At 46.4% G+C, this 24,576-nt stretch overlaps 1 protein-coding gene across 2 annotated transcripts in view; it reads right to left on the bottom strand.

Annotated features, from left to right (window-relative positions):
• The window catches only part of SCFD1 (sec1 family domain containing 1), a 304,030-nt gene that overhangs the window by 131,621 nt on the left and 147,833 nt on the right, over positions 1–24,576 (bottom strand). For both annotated transcript variants that reach the window (XM_030214680.1, XM_030214681.1), the window contains one exon: positions 11,527–11,597. In XM_030214680.1, the coding sequence (XP_030070540.1) occupies positions 11,527–11,597 (71 nt within the window). The remainder of the gene's footprint in view (positions 1–11,526; positions 11,598–24,576) is intronic.

Below are 24,576 nucleotides of genomic sequence, written 5' to 3'. Positions count from 1 at the left end.
CACAGTCAAGCGGTAATGCCTGGAGAAGGTATGGGCCGATGCCCAAGTTGACGCCTTGCAAATCTCTTCCAAGGAGACGGACCCGGCCTCTGCCATCGAGGCCACCTGAGCTCTAGTGGAGTGAGCCTTCATCTGGATAGGCGGCACCTTCCCCGCGGCCACATAAGCCGCTGCAATGGCTTCCTTGACCCATCTTGCCACTGTAGGCTTAGCAGCCTGCAGACCCTTACGAGGACCTGCAAACAGGACAAACAGATGATCCGACTTCCGGAAATCATTGGTCACTTCCAAGTATCTGATGATGTCTCGTCTCTCATCTAGATATTTGAGAGCAGAGTACTCCTCTGGGTAGTCCTCCCTACGAAAGGATGGGAGACAGAGCTGCTGATTCACATGGAAGCGAGAAACAATCTTGGGCAGGAAGGAAGGCACTATGCGAATAGACACTCCTGCCTCGGTGAACTGCAGAAAAGGCTCTCGACATGATAGTGCCTGGAGCTCGGAAACTCTTCTGGCTGAAGTGATAGCCACCAAAAAGACTGCTTTCAACGTCAGGTCTTTCAGAGATGCCCTCGACAAGGGTTCAAAAGGCGGCTTCTGCAAGGCTCTTAGCACCAGGTTGAGATTCCACGCAGGCACCGCTGAGTGCAGAGGAGGGCGCAGGTGATTAACTCCCTTGAGAAAACGCACCACATCTGGCTGCGAAGCCAGGGAAGCACCCTTCAGGCGGCCCCTGAAGCAAGCCAGAGCCGCTACTTGGACTTTAAGGGAACTGAGCGACAGGCCTTTCTCCAGACCTTCTTGCAGGAACGCCAACGCTGAAGAAATTGGAGCAGTGAAGGGAGAAAGTGAGCCTGCTTCACACCACGCTGCAAAGGTACGCCAAACCCTGGCGTAAGCAGAAGAAGTAGAGCGCTTCCTCGCTCTCAGCATAGTGGCGATGACCTTGTCTGAGAAGCCCTTCTTCCTCAGACGCTGCCGCTCAATAGCCAGGCCGTAAGACCAAAGGGGGAGGGATCCTCCATCACCACGGGACCCTGATGCAACAGGCCCTGCTCCACTGACAGCCGCAGAGGGTCGTCCACTGAGAGCCTGATCAAGTCCGCATACCAGGGACGTCTGGGCCAGTCCGGACCCACCAGGATTATCCGGCCCAGATGCTTTGCCACCCGGTCTAGTACCCTGCCCAACATGGGCCAGGGCGGGAACACATAGAGAAGCTCCTGTGTCGGCCACTGTTGGAGAAGAGCATCTACTCCCAGAGATCAAGGGTCTCGTCCTCTGCTGAAAAAGAGCGGCACTTGGCAATTGGCCGATGACGCCATCAGATCTAGGCTCGGCTGGCCCCAGCGCTTTGTAATGTCCAAGAACGCCTGAGCTGATAACTGCCACTCTCCGGGATCCAAGCTATGGCGACTAAGAAAGTCCGCCTTAACATTCATGACTCCGGCAATGTGGGCCGCTGACAGCTGTTCCAGGTTCGCTTCCGCCCACTGGCATAGATTCATGGCCTCCTTGGCTAGAGGGGCACTCTTGGTACCTCCCTGGCGGTTGACATAGGCCACAGCCGTGGCATTGTCTGACAGGACCCGTACTGGCTTCAACGCCAGTACCGGGAGGAACTCCAAAAGCGCCAACCGAATGGCTCTGAGTTCCAGGAGGTTGATAGACCACTTTGCCTCTGCAGGAGACCAGATCCCCTGTGCTGCCCTTCCCAAGCAGTGGGCTCCCCAGCCCGTCAAAGAGGCGTCCGTCATGACGACAATCCACTCCGGGGTCACAAGAGACATGCCTGCAGACAACTTGTCTGTCTTCAGCCACCAGCTCAGCGCCTTGCGCACTGCTGGGTCCAAGGGAAGGAGCACAGCATAATCCTCCGACACCGGAGTCCAGCGCTGCAACAGAGAGTGTTGTAGTGGTCTCATATGAGCCCTGGCCCAGGGAACTACTTCCATCGTGGCCGTCATAGAGCCCAACAGCTGCACATAGTCCCAAGCCCGAAGAGGAGAGGCTACTAGGAACTGGTCCACCTGAGCCTGCCCACTTGGGTGTCGAAACGAACTCCCAGATACTCCAGGGAGTGAGTCGGGCGCAGCTGGCTTTTCTCCCAGTTGATGATCCACCCCAGGGAGCTCAAAAGAGCAATCACCCGGTCCACAGCTTTGCCGCACTCTCCATAAGAGTGGGCTCGGATCAACCAGTCGTCCAGATAAGGATGGACTTGTACTACTTCCTTTCGCAGGAAGGCCGCGATGACCACCATTACTTTGGAGAAGGTCCGCGGAGCAGTAGCCAACCCGAACGGGAGGGCTCTGAACTGGAAGTGTCGGCCCAGGACTGCAAAACGCAGAAAGCGTTGATGAGGAGGCCAGATGGGAATATGCAAGTACGCTTCCTTGATGTCCTAGGATGCCAGGAACTCCCCTGCCTTCACTGCCGCTATAACAGAGCGGAGAGTCTCCATGTGAAAGTGCCGAACTTTCAAGGCCCGATTGACCCCTTTGAGGTCGAGGATAGGCCGTACAGAACCTCCTTTCTTTGGTACCACAAAGTAAATGGAGTAACGTCCCTTGCCAAGCTGATTTTCTGGCACCGGAACGACCGCACCCAGGCGGATCAGATTGTCCAAGGTCTGCTGCACTGCCACAGCTTTGACCGGAGACTTGCAGGGAGAGAGTACAAACCCGTCTCTTAAGGGTCGGCAGAACTCTAGCTTGTAGCCGTCTCTGATGACTTCCAGCACCCAAGCGTCTGAAGTTACCCTGGTCCAATCGCCCAGAAACGAGGACAGGCGTCCTCCAATCTGCACTGGGCCATGGACAAGGGCCCCGTCATTGGGTACGAGACCCTGGGGAAGGACCGGAGGGCGCACCTCCGGGACGGCGGTCTCTGCGAAAGGAATGCTGCTTGGGGGAGAAGTTCCTCTTGAAGGAAGAGGGGGCAGAGGAGCCCGACTTGCCCGGGCGGTACCAACGGGCTTCCTGAAACCGTCCTCTGGAGTTACCAGGGCGAGCACTGGCCCGAGCCCTGACCTCTGGTAACCTCTTGCCCTTAGACGTGCCGAGATCGGTCACAATTTTGTCCAGCTCGACCCCAAAGAGCAGCTTACCTTTAAAAGGCAACTTAGCCAGGCGGGACTTAGAGGCGTGGTCAGCAGACCAATGATTCAGCCAAAGCCACCGCCGCGCAGAGACTGTCTGAGCCATACCTTTAGCCGAGGCTCTCAAGACATCATACAGCAAGTCTGCCAAATAAGCCAAGCCCGATTCCAGGGCCGGCCAATCAGCCCTCAAGGAAGGATTCGAGGGGGAAGCCCGCTGCACAATCGTCAGGCACGCCCTGGCCACATAGGAGCTGCAAACTGAGGCCTGCAAACTTAAAGCAGCTGCCTCGAAGGACGACCTTAAGGCTGCCTCCAATCTTCTGTCTTGGGCGTCCTTTAGAGCCGTGCCACCTTCCACCGGCAACGCCGTTTTCTTAGTCACCGCAGTGATTAAATAATCCACAGTAGGCCAAAGAAAGGCCTCCCGTTCACTTTCAGGCAGAGGATAGAGGCGGGACATAGCCCTAGCCACTTTGAGGCTCGCTTCCGGGACATCCCATTGAGACGAAATCAAGGTGTGCATGGCATCATGCACGTGGAAGGTTCTAGGCGGGCGCTTCGTCCCCAGCATAATGGCGGAGCCAACAGGGGCTGAGGGAGAGATGTCCTCCGGAGAGGAAATCTTCAAAATGCTCATGGCCTGCACTAACAGGTTGGGCAAGTCCTCTGAGCGAAAGATCCGCGCTGCAGAGGGGTCATCCGCTCCATCCGAGCGGGAATCCGTCTCCTCAAAGGAATCCCCAAAGGACTGTTGGGAGAACCCAGATACGCTGCCCTCATCTACATCAGAGGAGACAGAGTCCTCTAAGGCCTGGAAATCCACCCGAGGGCGTTTACTTCCGGGGGCCTCAACCCCTTTATCGGACAAGGGAGCAGGGGCAGCGTTTTGCATAAGGAAGGCCTGATGCAGCAGCAAAATGAACTCGGGGAGAAACCCCCCAGACTGTGCACTTCAGCAGCCTGGGCCACAGCCCTAGACGCACCCTCAACCGGCGCTCGCAAGAGCGGGGGAGAAACATGCTGCGCATCCAAAATGGCGTCTGGCGCGACACTCCGCGAAGGAGCCGCGCGGGAAGAACAGCGCTTAACTTTGGCCGCTTTTTTACCGTCGCCCAAATCTTGGGCGGCCATAGTATTAATGTCTCCCAGCTGAAGGGCAGCCCAAGAAGAAGCCGTCCGAGCAGAGTGGCCGGCCAAGATGGCGGAGGCGAGCAGCGGGGGATGGGCGTTTATGGCGGGAAAAACCGCCGCACCGGAGGAAGAACCGGGACACTGACCGGCCTCCAAACTGACACCCAACAAGGGCGAATCAGACTTTAAGACCCCCGCATCTCCGCTAGAAGCGCACACGCAGTCCGGGGAGCGATTCTTTGCGCCCTCGCCCTCCGACGCCATAGGCCACGTGGAGACCGATCGGGGAACCCCCTGCCCGCTACAAAAAGGTAAAAATTACCTGCTTCTCGCTCCGAGCTGTAACAAACTGGTGTCCCAGTGAGTAGCTGCAATAAATGTTGAAATAAACGCCTTTAAGGAGCCAGCGGGAGGGGGAGAAAAGGAGGGACCTGGCACCACCAGGTTTGCACTTGCTCAAGAAGAGCCCTCAACCCCAGGTACTCAACAAAACCTAAAAATTAGGCTTGGAGACCTAGCCAGAGCTGCTGCTGTGTGTGACCACCACCTGCTGAGATAGAGAACATACTGGGGAGTTTCCGGCAGCACATGACCACATATAGGGAGGCAAAAGGATTGCTCTCTATCTCCACCTGCTGGTAGATGGACACAACCCACCAGTCTATGGATTGATCAGCATGATGATATGGAATTAAAGTTATTTTCACCATTCAAAATCACTTTAATTTACATTTTAAATAAAAGATGATTTACTGACCAGGTAGTTAAACGTTTGTGCTGGATTGGATAATATGCTTTATAAGCTTAGCCATCTACTCATGGAATGGTTAAAGATAAGGAACAGAAAGGGTAAGAGAATAAGTGAGTTCCTATGTGGGGAGAAGTGGGAGGTAGCAGGGAAACAATTGACTGGTGCCTTAGAGCCACAATTGGACTTCTTCATAAAAATGTAATTTAATTTGATAGTTTATAACTTGCCTTTTTACCCAAAGGTGCATAGCACAAGGGTACACAAAAAGTTATCAAACTTACAGTCACGGCAGAAACAGTACCAAGTGATATCTCTGAGGCAGAGTTTCAAGGTGCTTGGCAATGGTTGGACCCAGAGCTTTTTTTCTAGGAATAAAGGTGCAGTATTCATTCAGGGCCAACCATAGGGGGCAAGGTGACTAACCATGGTTCTGCCCCTATAACAGCCACACCCCCCAAGTAGCCACACCCGCTTTCACCTGCCACAGAATATATTAAAAAAAAACAGCATTGCAAAAATATTGCACCAGCTGCTGGAACACCAACACACACCTCTTATTGGAAAAATAGAGGAAACAGGATTCTCTACACAAACTACACATTAGTAGAACACCTCACCTTGGTCACATATACACAGAACATGAATACAACCTCACAACACATAAAGTGATTACAAATTACAAATCCAACCGTTTGGTACAAAACTGAACTGGAAATCCCAAGAAGCCAGACTCGAAAGGAAGTAACACTAGCAGAATGGCATAACTTAGTCATGCAAGCAAAATACAGACATGTTCTCATCAAACAGAAAGCAGACACTGGTAAGTCCAGTTTCTTTATTCGTACCATTTGGACTTCCAGTATCTGCTTTCTGTTTTTCCTTCTGTTGCTGCTAGACACTCAGCATCTCTTTGCTATTCCAATGTTCTCATCAAATACAGAACAAGGCACCGTAAATTAAAAACAGAAATATACAGACAAAAGTTTTACTAAAACCCCAAGAAATCACTGCATGCAGTACAACACTGAAGCTACAGAAACACACATGTATTTTCTTTTGTATTGTGCAAAATACAACATCAGAGATGCAAATTTCCCAAAGCTTACATATTCCAACAAATAAATTAAAAATAAAATATAAAATACTTTCTAATACTTTCTACCTTTGTCATCTTGGCATTTTACTTTTCTAATCATGTCAGTCAGTGTCTCTCTTTTCTGGTTTCCTGTTCTCTCCTAATTCTTTCCAGAGTCTGCTGTCCATTTGCCATTGCTCCTCTTTCCTCCTTTCTTTGTCCATTCCTCCCTTACATCTGTCTTTGGTATCGCTCTTTCCCCTTCATCTCTTCCTGCCACTTTTCTTTTTTGTAGATCCACTCCTTGCTAAGCTTCCCCTCTGCCAATAACCTCTTCTGCACAGTTCCACTATGCCCAGCCTATTTCTCTCTCCCTTCCACCTCTGCAGTCCAGCATTCCCCTCACCTTCCCCCATAATAGTCCATTTCCCTATTCTTTTCTCTCCCTACCTCCCATCCCAACAGTCAACCACCTCCCCCATCCCCCTTCAATAGTCAAACACCTCTCCATTTTCTCCTATCCCTACCCTGCCAATCCTCTCAACAGTCAAACATCTCCCCTCTCCCTATCCTCAGTCCACCAAACATTCAAGCACCTCCCAGGACTCAAAAAGCAATACACTTAAGCATGAAAAGGCAGCAATATAAGTATTATTGTGTCCTAAAATGCTACCTAGTAAAAAAAAAACAAAAAAACAGGAATGCAACAAAATCTACACAGGCACTACATGCTAACAGAATACTGCACCTTGGTCACACACCCAAAACACTGACAGACCCTCAACAAATATGAAACAAGGTACCAAAGATCATTAATAGAGATCTGAAGGCAAAAACCTGAACTGAAAACCTCAAAGAAATCAACCTCTGCACACAGCAGTAACAGAGAAATAGAAACTGAAAGGCGAAATATCAGAGATGTGTATTATCAAAAGTCGACATATTCTAATTAAGATAATACTTTTTTCTACTTTTTTTCTCTATTTCCATCATCTATCTTCCCTCTGCATCCCTATATATCCTGCCAGCATCTCCCATGTCCCTTATCACCATTTCCTCTCCCTTCATGTTTAAGATATGTGTTCTCAGTGTCCTTATCCTCCCCCCTATTCAGCATCTCCACTGTGTACCTATCTTAACCTGTCCTGCATTTCTACTCCCTGTCCCTATCCCTCCCCCAGTGATCAGCACTGCTCCTCTGTGTCCATATCTTTATTAGTCCCTTTGCCTCCCTGATCCAAGCAACCTCCACTAAGTCCTACTTCTACGCAAACAATATCCTTTCTCCTCTCTATTCAGGACCCTTATACTCCCGATAAATCTATTTCTTCAAAAATGGCTCAGAGACAGTTTTTTTTGGACATAAGCTAAATGTCCCAATTCTGACTTGGATGAGTTTTTTAAAAATGTTCCTTTACATCTCATACTCTTTCACATATACACTTTTCAAAAATTTGCTGTCTACCCATGGATTTGCACAGTTCTCAAGGGGAAAGAATAATCATACATTTCCTTTGAAAATTACCCAAGGTATTTGCAGAGATCTGCACCTGTTTTTTCTATGGGTATGTTTTCTAGTCAAACAATGTGTACACTTCTGAAAACTGTGTGTATTGATGCCTCCACCACCTTACCCTGTCCCATGAAGGAAGAGAGGAAGCGAAGATAACTTACCTGAAGAAGGTATTCTTTGAGGACAGCAGGCCAGTCATTCTCACACGTGGGTGATGTTAGCCACGTTGCCTAGTGTGGAACGCTTTCATAGCGTGTACAACTGTAAGAGCACACACCGGCACCCACACTTCACATGTATGAGTGCCTTCCTGCCCACTGTGAGAGCACGGGACCAGCAGTACAGTATAATAACTATACAAAAACAACTCCAAGGTGAGGTGGGAGGGTATGTGAAAATGACTGGCCTGCTGTCCTTGGCGAATACCTGCTACTGGTAAGTATCTTCGCTTTCTCTGAGGACAAGCAGGCCATGTCATACTCACGTGGGAACCCCTAGCTACCAGGCTTACTGAAAACAACAGTAGGACAATGGAACAACCTAAAATTATATACATTCTGTTTGAGAGCGCAGCATGTAAGAGAACAAAACAGGCATAGGGGGGTGGAGTTGGATTCTAGATCCCAAACAAATTCTGCAGAACTGTCTGTCCAAACCGACCATCGCATGTAGTTTCTTATTTGAAATGTGTTGCACTTCTGTGCCAGTGATTTCTTATTTTTATGCTGCAATTGTCTTAAAGGTGCTCTAGAACTGTGTTTTGTACCTGTGCCAAGTGACATAATCCAATTAACTTGGTTACACAAGATTTGGTGACTCTGGTTCTGGTATCTGTCTTAAAGTTGTGTTTTTTAGAATTGGGTTTTGAATCTTCAGTGCCAGAGACCTAATTAAATCAATTTGGTTACATAGCACCTAGTGACTCATATCTTGGGAGGAGGGGCAATTTGTGTAGCAGCCTTGTTGGAGCATATGGTATAATAAGAGTAGCAAGATATGAAGTAACAGAATGATTAGAACATAAGTGTTGCTATACTGAGACAAACCAAAGGTCCATCAAGCCCAGTATCCTGTTTCCAACAGTGGCCAATCCAGGTCACAAGTACCTGGCAAGAAAACAGATTTTATGCTGCTTTTCCTACAAATAAGCAGTGGATTTTCCCCAAGTCCATCCTAATAATGGCTTATGGACTTTTCTTTTAGGAAATTATCCAAACCTTTTTTTAAACATTGCGAAGCTAACTGCTTTTGCCACAAGTTCAAAACTAGGTGCACCACAGCACAAGGTGAGATATTGACACATGCAAGAAGCTTGGAATGTCAACCCCATTTATACAACAGAAGTTATAAAAATGCACAAAGACGTTAAAACTGCAAGTTTAGCTGTGAAAATAATTGCTTTGGAGAGGTCATCACAGCTTCGTTCCTTTAGAGTAAGTTTTTGTAAATTGAATTTGATATATAATAGGAAGCCAATGATAAGAAATAAAAAGAGGAGTTATATGATCAAAGTGTGTAGCCCTAGCAATAAAGCACATAGCCGTATTCTGAACTGACGTAATGAAGAAAGTGGTAACCCTAAAAAACTAATATTACAATAATCTAAATGCAAAACAATAAGAGCATATAGAAGCGTTTGCTGAAGATCTGCATCAAGAAATGGTTGAATAGTGCGAAATAGATGTAAATAATTAAAAAAAAAACATTTTTACAGTAGATGTTATATGTTCTTTAAAAGAAAGTCCTGATCAATAGTAACCCTCAAATATTTAAAAGATGGAACCAGCTTAATCATTTGCCCATTAAGCATTAGAGCAAGTGAGGGTGCATGGGACTTACCAGTTATCCAAGCTGCAAGTGTTTTCACTGGATTGAGTATAAGATGATGCTCATGCAACCACGTTGCAATTATCCTTAGTGAAAAATTTAGTTTAGTAAGATCCAGGAAAGACGAGCTAGTGTGAAAAACTAACAAAATGTCATCTGCATAAAAAAATTCACAAATATCCAAACTCTGAATAATGGTTGCCAAGGCGCTAAGAAAAAGAATGAATACAACAGGGGCCAGCACCTACTCTTGTGGAACCCCACATGTGATTGGATAAGCAGGTCCTGTCACAGAATATTTACTGGGTTCAAGCCAGGACTGTGACTAGGCCAATCCAAAACTAATTTTTTTCCTCTCAGCCATTCAGATGTAAATGTGCTTTTGTGTTTTGGCTCCTTGTTTTGTACTGTAAACTGTGTTTATTCTGTGACTTAGTTACAGTGATATGAAAATGATTTTCATCTCTTCTGATTTCCCCTCTTATTGCATACGTCACACTGAATAGTTTCTGATCTTTAAACAAAATGTAATATTAATTAAAGGGAGTCTGAGTAAACACAATCGTTTTTTAAAATTATTATGTCATTTAAATAACAAAGTTATCCAATACCCTTATCACCCATGTGAAAAGTAACTGCCCCCTTAGTTAATCAATCAAGCAACTGACCAAAATTAAATAAATTCATCTGATTGAACACAGCCACGTTTGATTACAGCCAACCAACCCTGTTGAATCTAAATCTCACAATATATTGAACCCAACCATGAGAGTGAAGTACTCTGCGATCATACGAAATTCCAGAAGAGATGAGAGAAAAGGTTATTGAACTATATCAGTCTAGAAAGGGTTACAAAGTCATTCCTAAAGCTCTGGGACTCCATCAAACCATGGTGAGAGCCATTATTTCCAAACTGACTTGGAACAGTGGTGAATCTTCCCAGAAGTGGCAGGCCTGTCAAAATTACTGCAACGTCACAGTGACAACTGATCCAGGAAGTTAAAAAACATCCCAGAACATCCAAAAAAGTGCAGGCCTCTCTAGCCTCAGCTAAAGTCAGTGTTTATGACTCCACAATAACAAAGAAACTGGGCAAAAATAAGATATGTGGAAGAGAAGCAAGGCAGAATCTGTTGCTATCCAAGAGTAAAAACAATACTTGTCTCAAATTTGCAAACTCACACCTCGATGATCCAGGCGTTTTGGGATAATGTTCTATGAAGAGACAAAAGTGGAATTCCTTCAACATTTCAGGTCCTATTATATCTGGCATAAAGGAAATACAGCATAAGCTTATCATACCAACGGTGAAACATGGTGGTGGTAATGGGATTTTGTTTCAGAACCTTGAAAACTTGCCATTATTGAAGGAACCATGAATTCTGCACTCAACTAGAAAATTCTTAAGCAGAAAGTCCAGTCATCTGTGCATGAGCGGACTCTGAAGTGTAATTAGATTATGAAGGAAGACAAAGATCCAAAACACAAAACATCTAAATGCCTGAGGAAAAACAAAAGTAAAGATATGGACTGGTCTAGTCAAAGTCCTAACTTGAACCCAATAGAGATGCTGTGGCAGGACCTGAAATGAGCAGTTCATGCAGAAAAACCTACAAATGTTTCTGAATTGAAGAACTTCTGCAAGGAAGACAGGACTAAGATTCCTCATCAACGATGTGAAAGTCTGATATCAAATTATAGGAAGCATTTGGTTGCAATTATTGCTTCTAAATCTAGTGCAACCAGTTAATGTTTAGTTACTTTTTCACACAGATGATAACTTTGTTCCTTAAATAAATGATGTAATCATTTTAAAATTATGTTATGTATTTACTCAAGTTCCCTTTGTCTAATATTACACTTTGTTTAAAGATCAGAAACTATTCAGTGTGACATATATGCAATAATAAGGGAAATCAGGAGAGGGCAAAAACAAATTTTCAAATCACTGTATTTCTGTAATTGTTCTCTCATCCTGAAAATATAGAGTATGCTGTGTAAATCAGCAAAGCTTCGACTGCAATGCATTTTGAACTGTATCGTTGAAGCCAGCATAATGTGAAAAATGTACAAGGGACTTTTACAAAACACTGTATTGCCACAAAATAAAGATGATTACACAGTACCTCTGAGGGTGGCTGTACAGAAGTGATGTAATAGATCAGGAATAGCCTCATTTTATCTTCAGGAGTGCCAGCTGGAGAAATAAAAACAAAATGGTTCTGACATTATTATTCGGCATTTATATAACACAGTACATGAGAAGCTGACATAAATCAGACAAGTAAACAAAGCCAATCCCCATTCTGGTGCAGGTCAAATGCACAATTCCCAGTTTCCTGAGACAAATCAAGCACAGGTTCTGCAGCGTGAGTTAGAAAATTGTACATCATCTTTGGAAAACTTGCAGATAATTGAATGACTTGCACTTTAAATGTCAAGGTTATTTTAGAAACACAGAAAACGACAGCAGATAAAGAACATATACCCATCCATACTAATATCCTTTCCTCTCACTTAGAGATCCTCTGTGCTTGTCCCACGCTATCTTGAATTCAGAAACTGTTCTTGTCACCATCATTTCCTCTAGGAGGTCCATTCCATGAATCCACTACCCTTTCAGAAAATAAATATTTCCTTAGAATACTCCCAAGTCTTTCCTCTCTCACCTTCATCCTATACCCTCTCATTCTAGAGCTTCTTTTCAATTGAAAGGGACCCACCTCCTATGCGTAGAGGTATTTAAATGTTCCTATCAAATCAAAATAAAAATGCAGTATGTCTTTTATGGATAGAAGACAAGGACTCCTGGGTATTAATGCAGGGAAGGAAGCAAGAGATGTGGGACTGACTCTATGACAATCTCAGAAATGGAGGGAAGAAAGCGAAAGATGCAGGTAGGTCAACTGGGAGGCTTTATGCTACTCCAATACTGACAAAAGTACTTTATAGTCTTTCACGGCTACTAGTAGGCAGCTGCATCACAGTGGGAGTCCCCAAACCAGCCATTTCACTGGAGGGATTCCAACCCTGTGGATGTTCCCACCCACATAGCTTGGAACACCCGTTAGTGTAATAAGAGTGAGGAACAAAGGAGGAGAGGGTAGGAAGTGAGTTTGGGGACTGAGGGAGAAGTGGGCTGGCTAGAAGACTTGTAGGGAGGCAGGAAGGGTGAGGAAAGACTGAATTTGGATTTTAGATTTGCTTGCTCACCTTTCTAAATCAGAGCTCAAGGCAAGTTACATATCTACTCAAGTTTTATACCTGAGCAATGAAAAGTTAAGAGACATGTCTAAGGTCACAAGGAATATCAGTGGGAAGCAGGACCTGAACCCTGGCTTCCTTGGTTTTCAGCTTTCTGCTCTAACCACTAAGTCATCTCTGGATAGAGGAAGGGAAGTAGCAAGGTAGGGAGCAAATTTTAGGATTGGGAAGAGGAAGCCTATAACTAGAGGGATTGGGAAGATGCAGCAGGGACTGGGGGAAGGTAGGAGGAGGGTGCATTCCAGGTTCAGTCCTTTCCCTTATATCGTCACTGCTTCTCAACCTTTTCTTTCCTTTCTGCCCCATCCCTTGTAGTTTGTTCTCTCACACAATTCAACCTACACCGGTGTTGATCCTGATCAAAAATATGTCTCTGCTTGCGGAGGGTAAAAGTAAACACAAAAGCAAAATTAAGTCAGCCACAAAAGTGGGTGATGCCATCCCACATTATCGGGACAGAACAGATCTCCCAAAGCTTTGTGTGCCCCTCCGTGTGCATATTATCCTGTTTTTATTTTGTTTATACTTGGTCTTATTGATTTTTTATTAATCATTGTATGTTAGCATGGATCTCTTATCTAGAAAATGAACTTAAAAAAAAATGTGAGTATCAAGTTAATGGGGTGATTCAAGGAAATGGTATCTATGTTAAGTAACCCAAGAGATACTCTTTGCCAGGAGATCAAAGTCCACCGATTCAATATACTTTAGACTATTATTACAGTAGCGCCAGACAGAGTGACTCTGTGAGTTCAACACATTTTCCTTTGGTGTCCTTTCTTTTTCCATGCAATTAATTTTATTTTATTTATTTATTTAAAAACGTATAGACTACCTATAACCCAGGCGGATTACAAAACACACATATAATAAAAACTATGAACAAGAAAAGAAGATAGTTGTCAAGAAGATGATGGATTTGGTCAAGATTTGATCTTCGCCTCGTCCTTCCACTACTGGAGCCCTAAGCACTGGAATGCTCTCCCGCAACACCTCAAAACTCAAGCGGACCACGCCCTCTTTAAGAAGTTGTTGAAGACCTACTTCTTTGCCAAGACCTACCCCTCACTTTATACCGCTGACTGATACACCCCTCCTGTCCCTTACCCCGCTAGTTCACCCTGTTAGATGATTTTCCCCCTGCTTACTCCTTGTATACTTTTCTAAGCTTCCTATTCTGTAATTTTATTTAATGTTTTGTAAGCCACATTGTGCCTGCATGAGTGGGAAAATGTGGGATATAAGCAAACAAACAAACAAACAATAAATAAATAAATAAATAAAAAAAGTCAGTGTCTAGAGAATCAGCATCTCTCCAGGTTTTAATAATCTTATTGTCCCCCAACAAACGCAGGTTCCCCTTGCAGCCTAGCACTTTGGTATCTAATGCAATTGCAGGAATGCAGAGGCAAAGTTGCTGTTGGAGGTTTACTCTTCCAGACACAGCTCATTTGACAGTAGAATCGGCCAGTCCGGGACCTCAATTATCTTTAACTCCCAGTATCTGGATTAAGTGAGCATGGTAAAATTATGTTCTTACCTGATAATTTTCTTTCCTTTAGCTGCAGCAGATGAATCCATCAACTGGTGGGGGTTGTCTCCATCTATCAGCAGATGGAGATAGAGATCACTGACTTCAGTGAGTGGTATTGGACAACCAACCCCTCTGCACGTTAGTATATGTCTCATCACAAAGCAAAAATAGCTCCACACGAACAGGAAAAACCTTCCTCACCAGAAGGAAAACTTCAACAGAACATTGGTATTATAAATTGTAAATACAACTCTGTCCAATCCTTGATATTCATGTATTAAACTGCAAGGAAAAAAAAAAGGCGACGGTAAGCTAGGGAGGGATGCTGGATTCATCTGCTGCAGCTAAAGGAAAGAAAATTATCAGGTAAGAACATAATTTTACCTTCCTTAGCGCAGGCAGCAAATGAATCCATCAACTGGTGGGATGTACCAAAGCAGTCTCTAAACAGGAAGGGACACCGTTGCCCCTCTAATCAAGACCGCCGTACCAAAGGAAGCATCAGATCTGGCTGCCACGTCCACTCTATAATACTTGGAAAAGGAGTGTACGGAGGCCCAAGTAGCCGCCCGACAAATTTCTTGCAAGGTCGACCAGCCAACAAATACGTCGAGGAAATAGCCTCTTTGAGCCACCTCGCAATAGTCGGTTTAGAAACAACTTGACCACGACGAGAACCTGAAAGAAGCACAAATAAGTGGTCTGTCTGACTGAAGTCATTCAACATCGTCAAATAGCGGAGGAAGACACGGCGTACATCCAAAAGATGAAGAGTCCGAAAAGGTCCCAGGAAAATCCTCTTTCCGAAAGGAAGAAAAAGCGGCTGATTAAGATGAAAAGTTGAGATGACCTTCAGCAAAAAGGGACTCTGTCGCCCCTCTAATCAAGACCGCTGTACCAAAGGAAGCATCAGATCTGGCTGCCACGTCCACTCTATAATGCTTGGGAAAGGAGTGTGATTAAGATGAAAAGTTGAGATGACCTTCGACAAAAAGGAAGGAACAGTTCGCAACATGACCCCCGCTTCCAAGAACTGCAAAAAGGATCCCGACAAGAAAGGGCTTGAATCTCAGAGATTCTATGCACTGAAGCTAGAGCCACCAAAAATACCATCTTCAGGGTGAGATCTTTTTCCGAAGCCTCAAGTAAAGGCTCAAAAGGAGAAGTCTGCAATGCCCTAAGAACCAGATTAAGATTCCAAGACGGACAGGGTCGCAGTAAAGGAGGACGAAGATGAAGCGCCCCCTGCAAAAACCGAACTACATCTGGATGCGCTGCCAAAGGGGATCCTGACACTCGTCCCCGAAAACACGACAGGGCTGCTACCTGAACCCGAAGAGAGTTATAGGCCAAACCCTTCTGTAAGCCGTCTTGCAGAAAAGCCAACAGCTGAGCCACAGAAGCCAGAAAAGGAGACCACGCATGGGCGTTTCACCAGGCCACAAACATGTGCCAAACACGGGCAGTCGAAGTAGACCGCTTACGAGCCTGCAAAAGAGTAGCTATAACATCAGAATAGCCCTTTTTCCTTAAACGTGACCTCTCAATAGCCATGCCGTAAGACCAAAGTGGGAGGGATCCTCCATGTTTACTGGACCCTGATGAAGATCGGCTAGGACTGGCAGCTGAAAGGGCGACTCCACTAGAAGGCGCACCAGATCTGCATACCAGGGCCGCAGAGGCCAATCTGGAGCCACCAGAATGACCCGAACCGGTTGAGGCAGGGACCCCCGAGGAAGTATGCCCCTAAGGATGGCACAATAGCCAAACGCCCCTACACTCAACTGGCTAGCCCAGGAGGAGTCCCAAGGAGCTGAATCCAGGAGCTGGTAAGGATATGTCCATCACCTGCTGGAGATAGAGATATACTAACGTACAGAGGGGCTGGTTGTCCAATACCACTCACTGAAGTCAGTGATATCTATCTCCACCTGCTGGTAGACGGATACAACCCCCATCAGTTGATGGATTCATCTGCTGCCTGTGCTAAGGAAAAATGTGCTTCCCCATACTACTTCAGGCCTTTCAGATGAACAGAGTTACCGTATTTTTCGGACTATAAGACGCACCGGACCATAAGACGCACCTAGGTTTTAGAGGAGGGAAATAGGAAAAAAAATTTGCTTTTTCCCTCCTCTAAAACCTAGGTGCTCCGGTGCGTCTTGTCCGAATCCCTCCCTCCAAGTTCGGGATCGCCCTCAGGGTTACCTCCTCCCCCCTCCCCGGCCCTGTCACCACCTCTCCCCTTATTCACACGATCTTCCCTGGTGGTCTAGTGACGTCGGGGCAGGAAAGAGCCCCCTCTTTCCTGCCCAGCGCGCTGCTCTCCATCCTCCTGTATGCATTGCTGCCTGACGGTCTCGGCGAGATTCAAAATGGCCACCGAGACTTCAATACTCGGCGGCCGAGACCGTCAGGCTGCATACAGGAGGATGGAGAGCAGCGCGCTGGGCAGAAAAGAGGGGGCTCTTTCCTGCCCTGACATCACTAGACCACCAGGGAAGATCGCGTGAGTAAGGGGAGAAGTGGTGACAGGGCCAGGGGGAGGGCGATCCCGAACTCGGAGGGAGGGAGGGCGGGCGGCCTGCCAAATCTCTACCTTCGGACTATAAGACGCACCCCCCATTTTCCTCCCAAATTTTTGGGGAAAAAAGTGCATCTTATAGTCTGAAAAATACGGTAATAACTTTAGAATTGCTCTGGTTTGCTATTGACAACTTGGGAAAAGTTTTGTCTGGAAACTTTAAAACTTTGGAAGAACAAGTAACCAGTCTACCTGGAACAGTATCTGAGCGTAAGGTTCTTTTAGCAGAACATGCAAAAAGATGGGATTTGTTAGAATTAAAATATTCTAAATCTGAGTCTCTTGAATCTGCACTGGTTAAAGATAGCTCCAGAAAAATTGGAGACTATAGAAAACTTGTCCAAGTCAAAAAATCTCCAGTTTATTAATTTCTTAGAAAATCTGGATTAACAGAAAAAACAAATATTGAGAAAATATATGTTGGAAAGTCTCAATTTCTCAACTGATTCTCTGCTTTCTATAGTTGGAGCTTTTACACATTCAGTGAAAGCAGATCTTTCTGACCATAGTTTAAGTTTACCTTGAAGCTGGTCATCTATCAACATCTAGGGTAGTAACATTTGTTTGGGAGACAGCTGATTTGCTGGGAAGGACAGTGATAAAGTACATGTTGCAAAAATAAAATCTAATGAAAACAAAATGGTGTAAGCATCGACACACGTGATTAAAATTTTCTCTCTGTTCTATCACAAAGGTACCAGTTTGAAGTACTCTTCCTGGCTGGCAACTGACTTGGAAAGTTCACTTCTTTATATACCATCAGAGTCTCAGCACCCTGAAGTCATTGGTCCACTTCCCACTTTGTTTTTCTGTAAGCAGGTCTCAGTCACATTATCTTTCTCTACCCAAAGAGTAAAGAAGGAGAAATTAGACCTTACCTGCTAATTTGCTTTCCTTTAATCCCTCCGGACCGGCCCAGGATTGGACTGATGGGTTATGCACGCCTACCAGCAGGTTGGAGACTGAGAAAAAAACTCTGACTCTAGCGAGCCAATAGGAGCCCTGGTCATGTGACCCTAGCCTCAGTATTTGAATAACAAAGCAGAAAGAAAAAACACTCTGTGCCCCAAGGAATTCAAGCAGCCAGAGAGCACTAGTAAGGACGTGCTCTAACAAAGGCTCACCGACAACTCTTCCCAGAGAAAACGGTATGGCCTTATTATAATGGCTCGAGTACCCTAACCAGAGCATCGGTATGGCCAGATTATCCTGGCTCACCACGTACTCTAACCAGAGCAGCGGTATGGCCTTATCACAATGGCTCACCGAAAACCCTAACCAGAGAATCGGTATGGCCTTATCACAGTGGCTCATCGAATACCCTAACCAGAGCATCGGTATGGCCCAACTATTGAGGCGCACCACGTACTCTAACCAGAGCAGCGGTATGGCCTAAATAGAAAATCCATTTTTTTTTTCTTTTTTAACTTGCAAACAAAACAGCTCTGCAAGGAACAATTGAACATAGAAAATTAGACAGAAAGATAGAACACGGGAGGGACCTGGGCCGGTCCGGAGGGATTAAAGGAAAGCAAATTAGCAGGTAAGGTCTAATTTCTCCTTCCTTAGCATCCCTCCAGACCGGCCCAGGATTGGACTGATGGGACATAACAAAGCAGTAGTCCTACGGGAGGGATCCCAATAGACCCGCTGAAATTACTCGCGCGCAGAAATTGACTCCTGCCGACACTGCACATCAAGCCTGTAATGTTTAGAAAATGAATGGAGAGAGGACCAAGTCGCTGCCTTACAAATCTCCGCTGGTGGAACCAATGAACACTCGGCCCAGGACGCAGCTTGCCCTCTAGTTGAATGAGCTTTAACAGAGTCCAGGACAGCTTTACCTGCCAAAAGGTAGGCTGACCCTATCATCTCTTTGATCCACCTAGACAATGTGGGCTTAGAAGCCGCCAATCCCTTACGGTGACCGGCCAACAGTAGAAAAAGAAGGTTTCCGTGCGCCGAAAATCCTCAGTAACTGCGAGATACCGTTTAAGCACTCTTTTAACATCCAGAGTATGTAGCTGTCGCTGCTCCTGCATCCCTGAGGCCGATCCCAGAACAGGAAGAAAAACTGACTGGGACAGATGAAAACGAGACACCACCTTAGGCAAAAAGGAGGGAACCGGAAGAATAACCACTCGCTCCTTGGAAAACTGCAGAAATGGAGATCTACATGAAAAAGCTTGCAACTCTGAAACTCTCCGAGCAGACGCAATAGCCACCAAAAACACTGTCTTAAGCGTCAGATCCTTCAAAGAACATGCTTGCAAAGGCTCAAAAGGTGGTTTCGTGAGAGTCGAAAGAACCACATTAAGATCCCAAGATGGAGCTCGGCAAGCTGTTGGTGAGAATGTGGGAAGGATGGTGATATGTCTCATGTTTGGTGGTCATGTGTATACGCACAAAGATACTGGGCAAGCATCATAGACTTTATCAGCTCAGTGACTGCTATACAATATCAACAGAAAATGGAATACTGTTTGCTGCATCTTCGGCCACCCAAGGTACCACGGCATATGCATCAATTTGCCATACAAACATTTGTGGCGGGCAAATTAGTATTAGCAGCAGCATGGAGGAAGCCGAGATTGCCAGACATGTCAGCCGTATTAGAAAAATTGGAGTACATTCAATTAATGTCTAAACTCACAGCCATGAGGACAGGACGTATGGCTAAGTACCAAAAGACCTGGGAATCTTACACAACCTGGAGGGCAACCTCTGTGGAATCCTAATGCCACATATTCAGTTAGGGGAGGGAGGGGGGGAATTTGGGAAGGGGAGGGGGGATATTAAGTGAAATACCAGAAGACTTATTATGGTTATAGAATCAGAAAATGAGACTGTGAATGCTTGTTAGAATGTTGTATTTAGGAGAAAAGCAAAGTTTAAACCTGGTTTTGTATAATTTTGCAAAATGCATAAATAAATGACTTAAAAAAAAAAAAAGATCCCAAGATGGAAAGACTGATCTTACTGGAGGACGAAGAAGGCTGACTCCCTTCAAAAAACGGGCCACCTCAGGAAGACAGGTGAAAAATTTACCCCGAATCCGACCTCTAAAACAGGAAAGAGCTGCCGCTTGCACCTTAAGAGAAGAAAGAGACAGCCCTTTATCCAACCCTCGCTGTAGAAAATCCAACATTTGAGGCACAGATGCCCGAAACGGAAGAATGTCAGCCTCTGCACACCAGGCCTCAAAAATTCTCCAAGTGCAAATATAGTTTAGCGAAGTGGAACGCCGACGAGACTTAAGCATGGTGGAAATCACCGGTCCTGAAAACCCCTGTTTAGCTAAATGGGCTCGTTCAAGAGCCAAGCCGTAAGACAAAATCGACCCGGATCTGGAACTGGCCCTTGAACCAGCAAAGTCCTGTGAACTGGTAGCCGAAGAGGAGGCGCCACCAATAGATGCTGTAGATCCGCGTACCAAGGACGCCGCGGCCAATCCGGTCCCACCAAAATTACCGGTCTTCCGTGATCCTCGATCATCTGTAGGAAACGGCCTATTAGTGGCCATGGAGGGAACGCGTAAAGAAGATCGGAGGACTACTGTTACAAGAAAGCGTCTACCCCTGCCGCTCTTACATCCTTTCGACGACTGAAGAATCGAGGGACTTTCAAGTTGAGACTGGAGGCAAACAGATCTAGAACTGGAGTGCCCCAGCGCTCCACTATCAACCGAAATGCTTGATCGTTGAGAGACCATTCCCCGGGATCGAGAGTGTGGCGACTGAGAAAGTCGGCTTGAATGTTTTCCACTCCGGCCACAAGCGATGCTGAAATGGCCGACAGGTGAATCTCCGCCCAGGCGAGGAGACTCTCTGCCTCCCGACACAAGAGACGACATTTTGTTCCCCCCTGACGGTTGACATAGGCCACTGCCGAGGCATTGTCCGAAAGAACTCTGACCGCTTTGCCTATTAGTAGAGCACTGAAGTGCTGCAGAGCTAACCGGATCGCTCTGGTCTCCAATAAATTGATTGATTGAACTGCTTCCATTTGAGATCAAAGACCCTGGGCCCACTGCCCCAGGCAATGCGCTCCCCAGCCTCGGAGACTGGCATCTGTCGCTAACGGTATCCAGCGAGGAGATTCCAAAGGCATGCCTACTGTGAGATTCTTCATCCGCAGCCACCAAAACAGCAAGCTGCACTCTCTGTTGCGGAGAGGCAGACGCCTCCATAGTGAGTCCCTCTGAGCGGACCAACGAGATAGAAGAGACCACTGAAGAGGCCTCATATGGAGTCTGGCCCAGGGTACTACTTCTATGGTGGCTGCCATGGATCCGAGAATCTGAAGATAATCTCGAGCACACGGACGCTGCTGTTGAAGAAAGGCCCAAATCTGAGACTGGAGTTTTAGAATCCTGGTCTGTGGTAGAAAGACCCGGCCTCGTGTCGTGTCAAACGTGACGCCTAAATACTCCAGAGATTGAGAAGGAACCAGCTGACTCTTGGTCACATTTACTACCCAACCTAGAGACTGCAAGAACTGCATCACTCATTCTGTGACTCGACAACTCTCTTGATAAGACTTTGCTCTGATTAACCAGTCGTCCAGATATGGATGAACAAGAATCCCTTCTTTCCTGAGGGCCGCAGCCACCACGACCATAACTTTGGTGAAAGTGTGGGGAGCCGTCGCAAGACCGAAGGGCAGAGCGCGAAACTGGTAATGCCGACCTAGAATTGGAAAGCGCAAGAACTTGTGGTGAGCCGGACAAATGGGAATATGCAAATAAGCCTCTGTGAGATCCAAGGCTGTCAAATACTCTCCCTGGCGCACTGCGACTATGACTGATCGCAGGGTCTCCATACGAAAACTTGTGACTCTGAGAGCGCGATTGACAGGCTTGAGGTCCAAAATAGGACGAAAAGAGTCTTCCTTCTTGGGAACTACAAAATAAATGGAATACCGGCCTTGCCTGTACTCGGAAGGAGGGACTGGACAGATAGCTTGAAGATCTACCAGCCTCTGTAGAGTATCCCGAACTGCCCTCGCCTTGAGAGGAGAGCGACAGGGAGACTCCAGAAAGGCGTCTGCAATAGGCCTTGCGAACTCTAAGGCATAACCGTCTTGAATAACTTCCAAGACCCACTGATCTGAAGTTATGTGGGGCCACCTCTGATAGAACTGAGAAAGACGAGCTCCGACAGGCACCAGAGGAGAGGCCCCCGCCCCTTCATTGGGAAGGATGGGTCTGGGATCTAAAACCTGGAGTGGAGAAACTCGCTCCTCTGCGAGCACCCCGAAAGGACTGAGTCCTATTGTAAAACCGAGATTTGTGAGGTTGAAAACCCCGACCAGCCTGAAACCTCCGGTAACCTCTACCTGAACCTCTACCAGAGAAGGAACCTCGATCGGACAGGCGAGGTCTATCTTGCGGCAAACGAGGAACTTTAGCATCTCCTAAGGAATTAACCAACTTATCCAACTCTTCCCCAAACAGAAAGGAACCTTTAAATGGAAACTTGCTCAACTTGGATTTGGAGGCCGTATCCGCCAACCAACCATTCAACCACAGCGATCGGCGAGCAGCGACTCCCAAAGCCAAAGACTTAGAAGATGCTCGCAACAAATCATACAAGGCATCAGCCAGAAACGCTGCCCCCGTTTCAATCCTAGCCACCTCTAGATCAATAGCTTGAAGATCATCCGAAGTCCTGTCCAGAACTCTCTCTGCCCACCTAAAAACAGGCCCTAGCCACTAAGGAACCACAAATGGCAGCCTGCATTCCCAAGGAAGAAACATCAAAACTATTCTTGAGCAGAGAATCCAGACATCTGTCCTGAACATCACGAAGAACTGTTCCACCATCTACGGGGACCGTATTACGCTTAGTCACCGCCGACACCACGGCATCCACGACCGGCACATTAAGCAAAGACTTATCCGCTTCAGGAACCGGATAGAGACGAGACATAGATCTGGTCTGCCGAAAAGCCGCATCTGGGGACTCCCATTGCGCTTTAATAACATCCCAAATATCCTGGTGCATAGGAAAAGTCTTGGAAGCAGACCTAGAGCCTTTAACCAAGAAATCGACCTTAAGGACTTCCGAAGCTGGCTGTAAATCTTCAAAGTTCAAAGTAGAAGACACCATAGAAATCAGCTCCTGCAAATCATCCTTATGGAAAACTCTGGCTACAGAAGGATCCTCTCCCTGAGCAAAAGAACTAGCCTCAGGATCTGGAGAAGAAGAATCCTCCCAGATATGTTCCGCCAGATCTTCCTCTTCTTCTAAGAAGGGCATTTCCTGATCATGAACTGACTCCAAATGCTCCCGCCAATCTCCCTCCCTAGATCTCTTAGGGGGAGGGGGAGCAGACATACTCAAAGGACCTGGCTCAGCTGAAGAGTCACCCTTCTGCAGCAAAAAAGCCTGATACATCTAGAGCACAAACTCAGGAGGAAAACCCCCTGCCTGAGTAGGCCCAGCCTGCATCAGTGCTCCTGAAGAAAAAACCTCCGAAGTAGGTACAGAAAGGCCTGCAGGCTGCGACAGAGATAGGGAGGACAAATTCAAAATGGCCGCCGTTCGCGCCAAAACCGCCGTTCCGGAGTCCGGGGGTGCGCCTGACCCCTCAGCAACCATGGGATCGGAGCGCGCCGGTGAAGAAACCGAACCAGCTGACTGAACCGCTGCAGGCAAAACCAGATCCGAAGCTCCCACTAGCGCTGTACAGTACTTACAAGCGCCTGAAGATGAAACACCCCGACGCTGACAAACGGAGCAGCGCTTAAGTTTTTCCGACATCGCTGACGCGCGCGTGCACGCGCGTGCGTACCCAATTTGCGCCGAAACTTCTTCTTTTTTTTTTTTTTTTAAATAGTGCTAAAATAAAACAGAAATCACCCCCGAAAACAAATAGTGATGGGAGCCAGACCAGGTAATAAGAACTGAACTCTTTATGTTCCCCTGCTGATGGCAACACTAACCAGCCACACCACACACACTTGACAGTCACAGAGCTGCCGGCTGGTTTAATCAATGGGGACTCAAGAGGTCTGTGGCATTACAGCAAATTTAAATTCTTTTCACATCTGGCTGTCTCTCCCAAAGGTAAAATCCCTTTGCTATTCAAAGGGCAACCCTTCCCTTAGAAATTGAATTAAATAATAAGGGAGGTGGGGAGGAAAAGGGGGGAGGGACCTGGGACACCCGAGTTTGCACCCCTGAGGCTGAAAGCCAACCAAGATGAAAACAAAACCTAACAAGCCTCAAAGAATTCCTGTGGCACAGAATAGAAGCAGAATAAAGCCAACAATAAAGAAAAAGCTGAAAGACAACAAAGAGAGACTAATGGGCTCACTCCTACCTGCTGGGAGACTGAGAAAATACTGAGGCTAGGGTCACATGACCAGGGCTCCTATTGGCTCGCTAGAGTCAGAGTTTTTTTTCTCAGTCTCCAACCTGCTGGTAGGCGTGCATAACCCATCAGTCCAATCCTGGGCCGGGCCGGAGGGATGCTAAGGAAATACCTTTTACTCAATGCATACTTTCATAACTATAGATAAAAAGAAGTGATGAAAAACCTTACATGGCAGGGGAAAGCTGAAATGCATGATAAAACTTTCCACTGGTTTACAATGGCCACAACAGGGTCTGCAAAGACAGCATGATTTAAGCAGCTGAGATGTGACATGCTTTCCAAGTCAGTTGCCAGCCAGGAAGAGTACTTCAAACTAGTACACAGTTGAAGAAACTAATTTTGTGAACCTTCTATGTATAAAAAAAAGGTCTTGACTTAACACGTTTTGGAAGACAACTGCAGTCTCACATTTAC

This window comes from Microcaecilia unicolor, chromosome 9, assembly GCF_901765095.1.
Source record: "Microcaecilia unicolor chromosome 9, aMicUni1.1, whole genome shotgun sequence".
Lineage (NCBI taxonomy): Eukaryota > Metazoa > Chordata > Amphibia > Gymnophiona > Siphonopidae > Microcaecilia > Microcaecilia unicolor.
The sequence above is the reverse complement of the archived record's forward strand: the minus strand, read 5'-3'. Positions and strand labels throughout refer to the sequence as shown.